The sequence below is a fragment of the Caloenas nicobarica genome, chromosome 12, assembly GCF_036013445.1.
Source record: "Caloenas nicobarica isolate bCalNic1 chromosome 12, bCalNic1.hap1, whole genome shotgun sequence".
NCBI lineage: Eukaryota > Metazoa > Chordata > Aves > Columbiformes > Columbidae > Caloenas > Caloenas nicobarica.
In genome coordinates this window covers 20,808,020-20,821,709 of record NC_088256.1, presented here as the reverse complement: position 1 = coordinate 20,821,709, position 13,690 = coordinate 20,808,020, and the positions used below count along the sequence as shown (strand labels likewise).

Below are 13,690 nucleotides of genomic sequence, written 5' to 3'. Positions count from 1 at the left end.
CTGGTTTTCTTGAAGGGCTCTTCCAGCTCAGCTAATGATCTTATTGGCAGGAATGGCTGCTGTTTGGGTTTGCATCAGTGCTTCACTGTCAGGAGTAACATGCAGGTGAGTAGCAGCTGTGGTTTTGATAGGATATTCATCCTGTATTTTCCTGAGAAAAAACTATTATCTCTTGGAAGTGCCGGAAGAGGAACGTTGAGTTGTAGTGCCTTTTCCCCAAGTTATACAGCCTCCCCTTCAACTTCTTTGTCTCCTTTCCTCCTTCTTTGCCTGTTGCAGAAAGTACTTAATTAACAGGATGAACAACCATTAGGTGTTTACCCTCTGCAGCTCACACTTCAGCAGCAGAATGTAAATAACTTTGCAGTCATTAAAAAGGTTGAACTTTAAAAAGAAATGTGCTACAAAAGAGGATTTTCTTATTCATCTCACTGCTTGCAACACTGCAAACTTGAGGAGGCTGGTACTTCTTTATGTAGAATATCTGGTCTCATAGGGCTTTCCGGCTCTCTGCAGCAGACATCAAATTAGGCCACAGATAGTTTCTCTCTTCTGTCTTGGTCTAATTTAGAAACGTAGCTCTTTGAGTTTTGCCCACTGGAATTTCCTTTAAGAGCAATCAAACGGGTTCAACAACCGTATTTCCCTGGTACGCAGAGGAGGCAGAGCGGTTCTGTGCTGCGCTGGAGCCGTGTTGTGCTGCTTGGGTCTCGGCAGGAGCATCTGCAGGATTTGGGAGTGCAGAAAGAAGCTGGATTTTAAAAGTTCATTTGCATGCCGTTTCATCTTCCTGAAGTCGAAGTTAAAGAGGATCACTTTATTGCACAGTGTGACCCATGTGCCCGCTGACATTGTGCCAAGTATTCGGGCTATTCGACAGTTAAGCTCTGTGGGTTAAAACATTAAGATTTGGCATTGATTGCTAAACCCAAGCCTGTGGTAGGACTGACAGTGTGGGAGTTTCATCTTCACGAGAGGAAAAAAATTCTAGCCAGTTGGTTCTGAGAACTCCAGTAGGAAAGGCTGCGCTGTCCCTAGTCCATCTGCGGCTGTACTGGTGTGTGGGGGGCAGGTACCTCTGTGCCAGTGTCCCGAGATGGGGGGCACACAGAGCTGCTGGTCCCATGGGGACACGTGTGTCTTCAGAGCCGTGTCCCTTCCCAGCACCTCTGCAGGGTGGGACAGGGATTTCTGCTGAGTGCAGAACGGCAAGGGCATTGATCCTTGTCGCGACACAGTTGGATTCACAGGAAATCTACACTCTTTACAGATCTGGCTAAAATATATACTTATGCTACTACGTCAGACGCTGCAGTTGCCCGATTGTCACATAGACTGCAAAATCTAGCTCAGCTCCTGTCAAAATCTGCCTGTCCAAAGCCAAAATAGCTTTAATTGTAGAGGGCAGCAGCACAGAACGATGCCCTCAAACACAGGAGCGTTGCAGGTACTCAGCTGCCGTGGGTTACAGAGCTGTTGGGGAGATCTAACCTACAGAAATGAGTGTCAGGGGAACTAAAGGTAATTTCCTGGCTCCCATGGCACGTTGGGCTCTCAGTGGTGACCCCACTGGGAGCTGAGGTAGCTGACTGATAGAAGAACTCCATCCTGCTTATTAACACAGGGCTCTGCAGTTACAAATTAGTGCTTATTCATCTATGAAGAGCATTTACTATCACCATCCACAGCAAGAGTTCAGGAAAGAACTCCAACAAACTCCAAACAGAAGAGCCTGTTGGCAGCCGTCACCGATAATCAGAATAAATGCAGAGAGATACTGTGCTCAGCCCCTGTGATGTCTATCAGGGAGCTATTTCAGTTGCTCCCTGAGGCATTCACATCTCAGCCCATCTGTGTCTGATTCTAAATTACTTATGACTGTGAGAGATAAGGGATTTCCCCATAGATAAGGGGAGGGGGGGTGGAACATAATTTCTGTGTTTGATATTTATATTAATGGCGCAGCATGCAAAAAGCATTTAATTCCCAAGAAGTAGAATTTAGGTGACATAAAAATATCAGTAAAGATTAGATACGAAGAAAAAGACACTCCATCCAGCAGCTGCTTTTTTCCCTTAAAAACTTTCCCCTTGGTAGATGATCAGGTGACAATTACTATGATGAACATTGAAAATGAAATTCTCTAATAGCACAATCCAGCTGCAAGCCAAGTGCTACACAAAGATCCTGGCAAGACAAAGAAGAAAGAGAGAACAAAAAGACTTTGTATTGCAGCAGTCTCTACCCTCAAAGTGCTTCCCAACCATGACTGAAGTTGCTGATCTCACTTTTTGAAAAGGCAAATATACTTATCCCCATTTTCAGAAGGCAGGAGACTGAGCATCTTGCCCACCAACGCGGTGGTGTTGTCCTCACAAGAACACACTCTGAGTTGCATCTTCAGCTAAGGACAGCTTCTGCTGAACAGGTAACGGAGGAGGAACTTGCTCTTTGGATTACGTCTCCCAGAAATGCATCTGCAGTCTTTGTCTACAGGTAAGGCCAATGCTGGAAAAAGTTATGCCAGGACTACCACAGGCTTCATAGCACTGAATGCTCAGTTCATACATTAGCTAAATTGAGTATAAATGCCATCTTTTGGATGCATTTCTTTCCATTAATGCAACTATCAGAACATTCTCCATTGTGTCTGTGGGATGATGTCTTGTGCTGCCATTTGTAGTAGGAATTGGAGGCTCCTGAAATGCAGCAATCCTTGGCAAAAACACTAGATACCGTGCTTGTTATGTATGGGAGAAATGCACTGTTTCAAGTCATGTGCTCACCTTCTTAAACAAATAGAGAGCTTCTGGTACAGTACATTTGCCTCTGATTCTGGACCAGCTACAAAACTGGGACAATAGGCAGTTTTTTAAATTATCACGATCTCTCCTTTTCATTTTGCAGAAACTTCAACTGATACCAAATCCTGTGTCATGGTTTAACCCCAGATGGCAACTAGGACTACGCAGCTGCTCGCTCATCCCCATAAAATGGGATGAGAGAGAGAATCAGAAAGGAAAAAAACCCACCTACTTGTGGGTTGAGATAACAGCAGTTTGATAGGACAGCAAAGGAAGAGAAAATAATAATCATAGTAATAATAATAATAATAATAATACAAATGATGCACAATGCAATTGCTCACCGCTTGTGATGCCAATAGGCGGTTCATTCCCAAGCAGCTGTGTTTGCCCCCCGGCCAGCTCCAGTTTCTGTACTGAATGTGACATTCTACAGTAAGGAATTTCCCTTTGGCCAGGTTGGGTCAGCTGTCCGGGCTTTGCTCCCTCCCAGCTTCTTGGGCACCTGGTAGAGCATGAGAAGCCAAAAAGTCTTTGACTACCTGGCAACAAGCAAAACATCAGCATGTTATCAATATTCTTGCCATACTAAATCCAAAACACAGCCCTAAACCAGCTACTAGAAAGCAAATTAACTCTGTCCCAGCTGAAACCAGGGCATCCTGTCACATACGGTATGTTCATGTGAAATTATAAAAGCCTATGATATACACATGTGCTATTACTAACTATGGCAAATGAAAGGCTTTGCCAAAAGGTGAAAATACATATTTGGCACCCCACTAGCTGGGAAATAGAACTTGTACTCAAGAAGGGCCTTGGCACAAGTCGTGTTGGAGAAGTCACCTTGCTTTTCCAGATCTCAGTTCTGTCTATTTGCAAAGCAGAAATAAGATTGTTTCCTTAACTTTATGAAGAAATTTCAAATTATGGATAACAAAAGTTCCACGATATTTTTACAGTTTCAGACTACTTCACACCTCAAAGGGCTAAAGCTGAGCTTTTTAATGTGTGTATATTCTATGTGGATTGATTCAGCAGTATGAATCCTAGACAATCTTTAATGAGTTGAGCATTCAGTGGTTTAGTCCGGCCAATTAATTGGATGGTTTAGTCCAGGTAACAACACCTGGAAGGAAAGATGAGGCCAACATTCACAGGACTACTTAGGAAAAAGCTGGTTTCTGTATTCTTTTAAATTAACACAAAGTTACTGAAAAGCAATGGGTTCCTTAGGCAGCACACCAAGGGCTTAGCTGACTTCTTCACTGTCATTCAGAATTCCAGTATTTCTGCACCCTGGAAATTTAGTTTTTCAGCCAGCTATAGTCGTTGCACTACTTGAGATCTAAGCTGCAGTATTTACTAATTTTATATCTGTGGTTACTAAGTTGGACTAATATGAGTTAGTAAAAACCTACATTGGGAAGTGCTTGGCCTTACCTTTAATAAAGACAGCATTTGATGGTCTGTGCCATTAGGGAGAATTCCTTTCTGCAGTGTGCTTAAATGTCTTTTAGGCCATTTTCAGTGAGGTTGTGATGGGCTTGATTGGAAAATTTAATGGCTTTTTCTGTTTCCATTCCCTTTTACCGAGCTGGTCTTTAAAGCTGCTCTTTCATGATGTGTGAATTTCTCTCCATTTGAAGAACTAACATCAGATACAACACAGAAAGCAGATTTTAGAAATGAGCTATTAGGCAGAGAAGAGGCACTTTTAAGATGTTTGCAAGTTGCACAGCAACCAGAGGAACATATAGTCATTTGATTTCTCAAATGACTCTGACTGACTCAAGGGAAAAACAGTTTTATTCTACCCTTAGAGCTTTCTATCGTATGTGATAAAGAGAAAATGTGTTTATACATTTCCCCCCTCAAAAAAAAAGAAAAAAAGTGGTTCTTCATTTCTGAGAAACAGCAGTATCTATTACCATATAAATTATTGCAGAACACATCTGGTCACAGCTCCTGTTTGTGATCTTAAATGAGAAAATACAGCAGTGTAACCTTCCAGTTCTTCTAGCTTTTAGACATAACACGCTGACCCTTCTGAAACTATAGATGAAAACCCAACCAACCAAATGACAATTGATGCTTGATGTTTTTTCAGTTTCTCTAGGATTGTTTCTTTCATCATTGTCCCCAGACTTGGATTTTTACAATAACATTTTCTCATCATTACAGGCAACAGGTCTTGTCTTTTTCTGGAGAACATCACCATATCAACTGTTTTCCAGTTTCTGCTGCATGCATGTGTAGGTTACTTGAAAATCACATACATTTCTGATTTTCTGACAGAAAAGATTGACTTTGTCAGACTAAGCAACTAATTTTTCCTTTTGCTTGACCTCGGTTTAGTCATTTTGCACATGGCAGTGACAGAACTCTGCTTCTGTCAAGCACCCTGAGAACTGCGCATGAAACGTCCTCCCAATACTGGGCAGCTTTGGCAGTGAACAAATACTTAAAAGATACGGGTGTGTGTGCTAAAGCTTTTATTAAGGAATAGTCTGTTTCACATGGAATCTGATCCCCTGGTGACTCAGACCTATGGGAAGTCCTGGGTATCTTTAGATGAGATGAGAAGAGCCTTTAACTGCCTCATAAATGCAGATGTGATGGCTGATTCGGTGTCTGCGCTGAGTGAGGCTTCTGCCAGGGAGGAAAAAATCGTCCCAGTTTGGGCTGGCAGAACGGTCAGATGGGTACTCTTGTATTCAGAAGCCAGTTTCTTTGCTACCATGGCCTTGTCCTTCCAAGAGGTGGTTTAAACTGTGAAATGGTGGTTTAAATGGTGAAAGAGTGCTGAGCCTGATAAACCTTCCCTGCGGGGGAAGAAGAGCGGTGGCACTACGTCCCTCCCAGAGATCCCCTTGAAATACAGACAAGCCAAGTGCACCAGACAGCACGGTCATCTTCAGGTTACTCACCACTTTGAGTCTCCTTTGTAAGAGAGGTCTCTTCTCCCGGACAAATGTGATTCTTTCTGATACGGCTGTGTCTGATCAGAGCTGTAGTTGTGTTGTTACAGGAGCTTGTTTATCGATAACTGTATCCACGCTAGGACAGATTTTCTGATTTAATTACAGCAAAATAAGTGGAACGGGCAACCTCAAAAGAATAGTTGAGATTTTTGAGATTTTCTTTTGAACTTGCAGAGCTCAAAGAGAAATCTGAATTCAGTAGATCAGAAGTATAACTTCATTAAGATGGATTAGAAATCAATTACATAAAGAAATACACAGTTGTCTTGGTCTTGCAGGCCTCTCTAATTAGCTATGGGTCTGAAAAGTTTTGAAAACCATGGGTCTGTCCAGGTATTATCAGGAAGATAAAGTCTTCTGGCATAGATCAGAAATATTTTGGCTTGAGTGTGGAATTCCAAGGGCTGTTAGGTATTAAAACAGTCTGAAGTAGTTGCAACCCGAGCATGTCTGGTATGGAGTCACTGAGATGCACTAAATCACCATCATAATGCTATTTTTTACAGAGTGAAAGTAAATTTTCAAGTGTCACTTTGGGTACTGTCATCAAAGGTTTCTTTTTGCTGCTGCTTAGTGCCTTACATTTTACGACTGCCCTGTTCCTCACCAGCAAGGCGCATTCACAAACGTGCTGTCCTGCTTCCCAGCAGACGTCACCTGGCTGAACTGTCCCATCTTTTAGTCACTTCTTAAAGACACTGACAGCGATTTGTTTGAGACAGTCAAAACCTGAAACAGAAGAAACTTGCTGAAACAGAAACACACGGGAAGAGAAAAAGCTCGTAGTAATTTTCGTTGTATCACTTTTGCACAAGGCTTCATGTGTGGTGAGTGACTGATCTCCGTAAGGATGCTTCAAATAGAAAAGACCTCATAGCAGAAATCTTAAATCCCGTGTACAAAAATAAGAGTGAAACCTCCCTCCTTTCTTCCGTCTGTCTCTAAATTATGCTTTCCCACCCCACAGCCAGCCCCAAACTTAACATGAGGGGCTGTGTGGGCTCTAACACATACGTGAGAGGGAGTGCATGTGAAGTACCAGTCAGTAATAATCTTTCTCTTGTTTTCCTCCTCAGTTTGTTGCTCAGCCAAACTGCCAGCAGCTACTAGCAACACTTTGGTATGACGGTTTTCCAGGATGGAGGCGGAAACACTGGGCAGTGAAACTCCTGACCTGTGTCACCATCGGACTGCTATTTCCCGTGCTATCCGTGGCGTATCTGATTGCACCGAAGAGCAGGCTGGGACTGTTCATTAAAAAGCCATTTATAAAGTTTATCTGCCACACGGGCTCTTACCTAACCTTCCTCTTCATGCTCTTGCTGGCGTCGCAGCACATCGTCAGGACCGACCTCCACATGCAGGGACCACCTCCCACCATCGTGGAGTGGATGATCCTGCCCTGGGTTCTAGGTAAATCAGAAACACAAAAATGTGTGATGGAACACCTTATCCTTGGTGCCATCTTAAGACATATCAAGGATAAGAGGGTCATCAGGGACAGTCAACATGGCTTCACCAAGGGGAAGTCGTGTTTGACCAACCTCATAGCCTTTTATGAAGACGTAACAAGGTGGATTGACGATGGCAGAGCAGTGGATGTGGTCTACCTTGACTTCAGCAAAGCATTTGACACCGTCTCCCACAGCATCCTCACGGCAAAACTGAGGAAGTGTGGACTGGATGATCGGGTAGTGAGGTGGACTGCAAACTGGCTGAAGGAGAGAAGCCAGAGAGTTGTGATCAATGGGGCGGAGTCTGGTTGGAGGCCTGTATCTAGTGGAGTGCCTCAAGGGTCAGTTCTGGGACCAATACTGTTCAATATATTCATCAATGACTTGGATGAGGGAATTGAGTGTACTATCAGCAAGTTTGCTGATGACACCAAGCTGGGAGGAGTGGCTGACACGCCAGAAGGCTGTGCTGCCATCCAGCGAGATCTGGACAGGCTAGAGAGTTGGGCGGGGAAAAATTTAATGAAATATAACAAGGGGAAATGTAGAGTCTTGCATCTGGGCAGGAACAACCCCAGGTTCCAGTACAGGTTGGGGAATGACCTATTAGAGAGCAGTGTAGGGGAAAGAGACCTGGGGGTCCTGGTGGACAGCAGGATGACCATGAGCCAGCACTGTGCCCTTGTGGCCAAGAAGGCCAATGGCATCCTGGGGTGTATTAGAAGGGGGGTGGTTAGTAGGTCCAGAGAGGTTCTCCTTCCCCTCTACTCTGCCCTGGTGAGACCTCATCTGGAATATTGTGTCCAGTTCTGGGCCCCTCAGTTCAAGAAGGACAGGGAACTGCTGGAGAGAGTCCAGCGCAGGGCCACAAAGATGATTAAGGGAGTGGAGCATCTCCCTTATGAGGAAAGGCTGAGGGAGCTGGGTCTCTTTAGCTTGCAAAAGAGGAGACTGAGGGGTGACCTCATTAATGTTTATAAATATATAAAGGGCGGGTGTCACGAGGATGGAGCTAGGCTCTTCTCAGTGACAACCAACAGTAAGACAAGGGGTAATGGGTTCAAGCTGGAACACAAGAGGTTCCACTTAAATGTGAGAAGAAACTTCTTCTCAGTGAGGGTGACAGAGCACTGGAACAGGCTGCCCAGGGAGGTTGTGGATTCTCCTTCTCTGGAGACATTCAAAACCCGCCTGGACGCCTTCCTGTGTAACCTCACCTAAGTTTTCCTGCTCTGGCAGGGGGATTGGACTAGATGATCTTTTGAGGTCCCTTCCAATCCCTAACATTCTGTGATTCTGTGATTCTGTGTGTGAATTTGGGGGTTATCCTGTGCAGGGACAGGAGTTGGACTCGATGATGCTCGTGGGTCCCTTCCAGCTCAGGACGGTCTATGATTCATTGAAATGCCTGAGCCACAGTCGCCTGACTCGCACCCATGGCAACTGTGCGGAGACTCATTCCTGATCTCAGCATCATCAGCATGTGAAGAGATTTGGCAGCCGGCTTCATAACCGCATGGAACAGCTGGGCTCCTTCTGGAACAACAGATCCTGTTGGCCCAGGGCTTTTCTGCTGTTCTTGTTGCCATCTGACATGCCTTTAGACATGACCCTGAGTAAACTGCAGCAGACACAGCTCTCTCCCTGCTTCTGCCATGCTTGGTGTGAGGAACAGGTTAGGAATTCGCTCCTGGGTCACTTCTCAGGCTGGCCTCGTTCTGTGGCCGGTCCGTGGCAGGAGGCAGTGCCCAGAGCTGCCTCTCCTGTTGCCTTCTCGCCGATCTGCTCCCGGAGCCGCTGCGCGGGTACCAGCCCTGGTTATTCCTGGGCTCCCAGACTCGCAGTACCCTACGGGAAGGCAGAAAAGGGAAGATAAATCTCAGTCTGCCATATGCCTCTGTGCTGATAAACACTGACCAAATCAATAGCTAGAGCTCTAATACCAATAGGAGAAGAAGGGAGTATTTATTATCAGGTTAAACATGAGGCTCTTACTCCAGTCTGGCTTTGGCAACCACAACTGTGAAGCGAAGGAGGTGTCTGTGTTGCTGAGGGCAGGCTGTACGGCTGAGCGGGAGAGATGGGCTGGGGGAGAAGAGCAGAGCAGCGGAGTTGGATGTATTTCTGATGAGAGAGAAGAATTTACCCTTTAAAACTAAGCGCCAGCACAACAGCAAGTGAAAACCTGTGGACTCCATTAGGAGCATGAGCTCTCCTCTAATTAAGGTCTCATCTCCCTTGCTGTGCTTTTAACATGTAGCACCAGGGTGAGCTGGTTCCTTACTGGGAGGCCTGCCCGCGGGCTGTGGTTTCCACACCTTTCTAGCTCTCCTCCGGCCCAGGTCATGTCCGTGCAAAACCCCAGGGGACAGGTGGCAATGAATTGCGACTCTCCAGTAGGAGTCAGTGGCCTGGAAAGCCACCGTGATGCTTCGTGAGGCCATCTCACACAAACCTCCATCTCTGGAGCTCCTTACAGCTCCTCAGTGCTTCTCCAGGGTTCTCCTCTGTGTTCCCTGCTGGCTCCTCTCGCGGTGACACTGGGCCCCAGCTCCTTGTGTCTCTGCTGGCTCTAGATCAGGCTGGTTCTGTGCGGAACTAACCAAGCCAAACCTAAAATTGGAAAATGAGGAAAGAAAGTAAGAGTTGCCAACAGGTTCACAAACCGCGTTCCCATCGTGACCCAGGGCACTTAGCTTCTTGCATAGCTCTACCACAACTCACAAATGGTAACTCAAGCCTCATCATCTTATTAAACTGATTTATGGCATTGAAATGCATGTGTTGGTAGAAGCATCAGAATAAGCTGAGAAGGTTAAATATATTTCCTGAGCTTAGGTGATCTCTTCACTTTATCCTTACTTTCATGATTAAAATTGAGGGAAACGGTAGGCATTTCAGCAAAATTGATTTGCAGATGAAAGGATAATCCATTAAAAAGAACCCCTTCAAAATCACGTCTTACAGCTGTCTGCTCTTTGAGTTCCTTTGTTTCAGATAAATAGGGATGTTGTGGGACTATTTATTAAATGGGGAAATTAGAACAGTTTCACCAGATTAAAGATTATTATTTAAGAAATATCTTCCCCTATAAAAAGAGAGAGAGAACAGGCACAGACAGCATTGCTGTAACTATAGTAACCAGCAATGATAACTCTCTATAAATATAGTGCATGAGTTCTTCAACAGGCTCCTTGCCATTGATTTGTGTGTAAGTGCAAAGATTTGGAGGCAACTGTAATAAAATTACCTTATTGGCCTTGACATTATGCTTGCCTGACCACTGACCTGCTGGCAAGCAGCTGAAGAGCTGAGATTGACATTTGGATGTTTGCAGCAGTTCATTTCAACATCATTTGCTCTTCAGATTGAACTTCCAGGTCCTAGAAACTTGAGTTGCAAGTAGCATTTCAGTGCCTACTGCAGTATCCTGTGGTTAGGTATGGGTAGCAATTTGGGTAACTAATTTGGTGATGCACCTGGAGGTGTATTTTGTCGGTTTGTTTTTCTTTTCACACTGTTCAGGTCTTCATTCAAAGATAATGTTCTAAACTGGGTAATTCAAAATATCTGCGGGCTCTAAAGGCGTTCTCGGAGTCGCGTAGGTGATGAAGGAGCCTAGCTGCCATTTGCTTTTTCATGAGAATTAGACTCTCAAAAATACTTAAACAGCACTACAATAAAGTACATATACGTTACTTAAAATTAGGATCGTATGGCAGGTGAGTTCAGCAGTCCGGTAATGAACTTGGGAAGCTGCCCCTCACCCCTCCGGCTGCAAGGAGGTATAGGGAGGGTTGGCAAATGCCAGAAGTTATTACCAGGAGGCATTTCAGAGCTGAGATGATGGGCTCTGGCCATATCCTCGGGAAGAAATATTCACCTCGCAAACCCCACAGCCATATTTGACAGGAGGTGAGTCACTGCAGAGACGCGATGCCGGGCTGCAGGGCCCTTTTTCATGCTGAGTCCTGCCTTTTTTCACCAACCATCCCCGTGGGCTTTTTGTGCAGCAAGACGCATAAATGCAGTGACTGAGCACAGAGGATGAATTCACTTCTTCTTTCTTCGGTGTGATGTTTCCAGGTCAGGGAGGAGATGTTCTGGCACGCAGAAGCTGGTACTGCTGTCGCATGTTCTGCAGAGAAAGGAAAAATCGGTGCTGTGCAGCTGAGCAATGAATTACCTATAGTTTCTATGAGAGCAGACAGTCTATTAGAAACTATACCAAATACAGTTGCTTAAATAGTTTATTCGCTTAGAAAAAATTTCAACTGAGCCAATCCATGCATACTAGTTTTAAGTAACACATGTTTCAAGCCGTATCCTCGTGTGCATCTCTGGAGCTCCGGATAGGAAATTTGGGTCTTTGTCACATCTCTCTAGATTACAGTTCCCACAGAGTTGTAAAATGCCTCATAATCAGAGGAGGGATGAGACATTGTTTTTCAAAGCTGTTAATTTAGAATTTTCTTTTATTACATCAGATATACACAGTGCTCTAATGGCAAATAATACCTCATCATGACAATGGACTCTCTTGCTTTCTACAGGTTTTATCTGGGGAGAAATCAAAGAAATGTGGGATGGTGGATTCAATGAGTACGTACATGACTGGTGGAATCTGATGGATTTTGCAATGAACTCCCTCTATCTTGCAACTATCTCCCTTAAAATTGTTGCCTACGTCAAGGTACAGTAACTTGGGAGAGGGAATTTGCAACTTGCTTGTGAGAACTGTAGTAAAGCGGGTAGAAACTGTCAAGATCAAAATTACAGACCAAAGAGAATAGCTGCTTTTCAAGCAATCCAGTTTTGAAAATTCACTTGGAAAGCTTATTAGTTTGTTTAGAGAATGATCGTCCTCATCCTGACTCTTTGATTAAGACTGAAGTAGATTCTTTGGGCATTGGGTAGAAGTTTCCCCACTTGCTGTCCGTTTTGTAGCTACTCGGTTGCCAAAGATACGTTTTATTTTCCATGCTGACACTGGACCTCTTCCAACAATACTAGAAATAGTGAAAATTTGTTTTTTTAAATAAAACAGTAAGAAAAACAAGAATAGGGTTATCTGAAAACACCTACAGCCAAGATTTATAATCTGTAGTCCTACAGATCTGTGGATAACTGATCAGAAGTTTGTGAAAAGGCCACAAAGAAAAGTAAGCCTGCTAGCGAGAGTTTCCATCTGAAATAAAGGAGTCAACTTATCCTTTTCAATATATAGTTTTGAACTATAGGCAAGGAAATGACAAAGGAGCATGCTGGAGCTTTAACACCATGTAGATTCTGCGCTGTCATGTTCCACCTATGGTAAGAATGCACATCAGAGCTCATCCTCAAACACAGCTTGCACATGTATAAACCTCTGCTGCTCCAAGTTAGTGTATGCACGTGTTTTGAAGCCAGAGGATGCCCTGAAGCACTTTCCTTCCGTCTCTTTTTTTCAAAGACACAAGCGAGACACAAATGACCTCCTGCAAACTTCTTTATGCTGCTTGTCCTGATGCTTTTCTTGGTATGAATCAGCAGTAACTTCACTAGAGCTTGTGTAATGACACAGGTGTAAATGAAGTAACTGGAGTCTGCTCTTCGGCCATTTACACGTTTTCTAGTTTTACTGTGCTACCGTATTGGTTTTGCCCTGACAGAGCAATACCACTTCTTTTAGCCCAGGACAAGCACTTCCCCACAGCAACCTTGTTTAGTCTCACCCAGGCACGTATGCAGGCAGAGAGGAAAACAGGAGAAAAATTCACAAAGCTCATTGACTCCAAAATGGCAAGGCTTTTATACAAAAACTCTTTAGCAAGCGGTCCTGCTACGGGGCCTTTTTAAAATCCAGAAGGCTGCATAGTGGTAAGTTAGTTTTTCAAAGGGAAAAGCTTTAAGTTGCTTCTCCCTGAAGATGCAGCTCTGTAACAGCATCAAAGCAGGAACAGATTAAGTCTTTTTTCTCCCAGCATTCAGAACCAATGAGGAAATTAGAGACTTGAAAGGTTGGTCTTTAAGCTGTGAGCAAAACAGAAAAAAAAAATGCTGGAAATCATAAGATGCACAAACAAATCTTAAAATGTTAACAATCCTGTTCTTTCTCCTCCTCATACACAAATTACTAGAAGAGTTGTGCATCTATAGATTTATACAGTCACACACTGAGATTTAAACTCATAGCCAAACCACACGTACAAAGGAAGTACAGCTTTGTTTATATACTCTGTAAGAACTACAGAAACTACAGGCTAACTACAAAGACGTGTATGCCAGCACACAAAAGAGTGGAATATATTTGAGTACAGATCAGACCCACTCGGATTAAACCTGGCTGATCTAAAGTCTGCTCCTGGCAAGGACCAAAGTCAGACAATTCTGAGAGGTGCATAAAATCTTATGTAGGAGTAGTTCTGAAACAGCGTGCTCACAGAAGTTCCCTCCTGACCTGTGCCAC

General features: G+C 44.1%; 1 protein-coding gene across 1 annotated transcript in view; it reads left to right on the top strand.

Moving 5' to 3' along the window:
- The window catches only part of TRPC5 (transient receptor potential cation channel subfamily C member 5), a 63,961-nt gene that overhangs the window by 24,618 nt on the left and 25,653 nt on the right, over positions 1 to 13,690 (top strand). The window contains exons 3-4 of the mRNA XM_065643229.1: positions 6,865 to 7,201; positions 11,796 to 11,935. Coding sequence (XP_065499301.1) covers positions 6,865 to 7,201; positions 11,796 to 11,935 — 477 coding nt within the window. The remainder of the gene's footprint in view (positions 1 to 6,864; positions 7,202 to 11,795; positions 11,936 to 13,690) is intronic.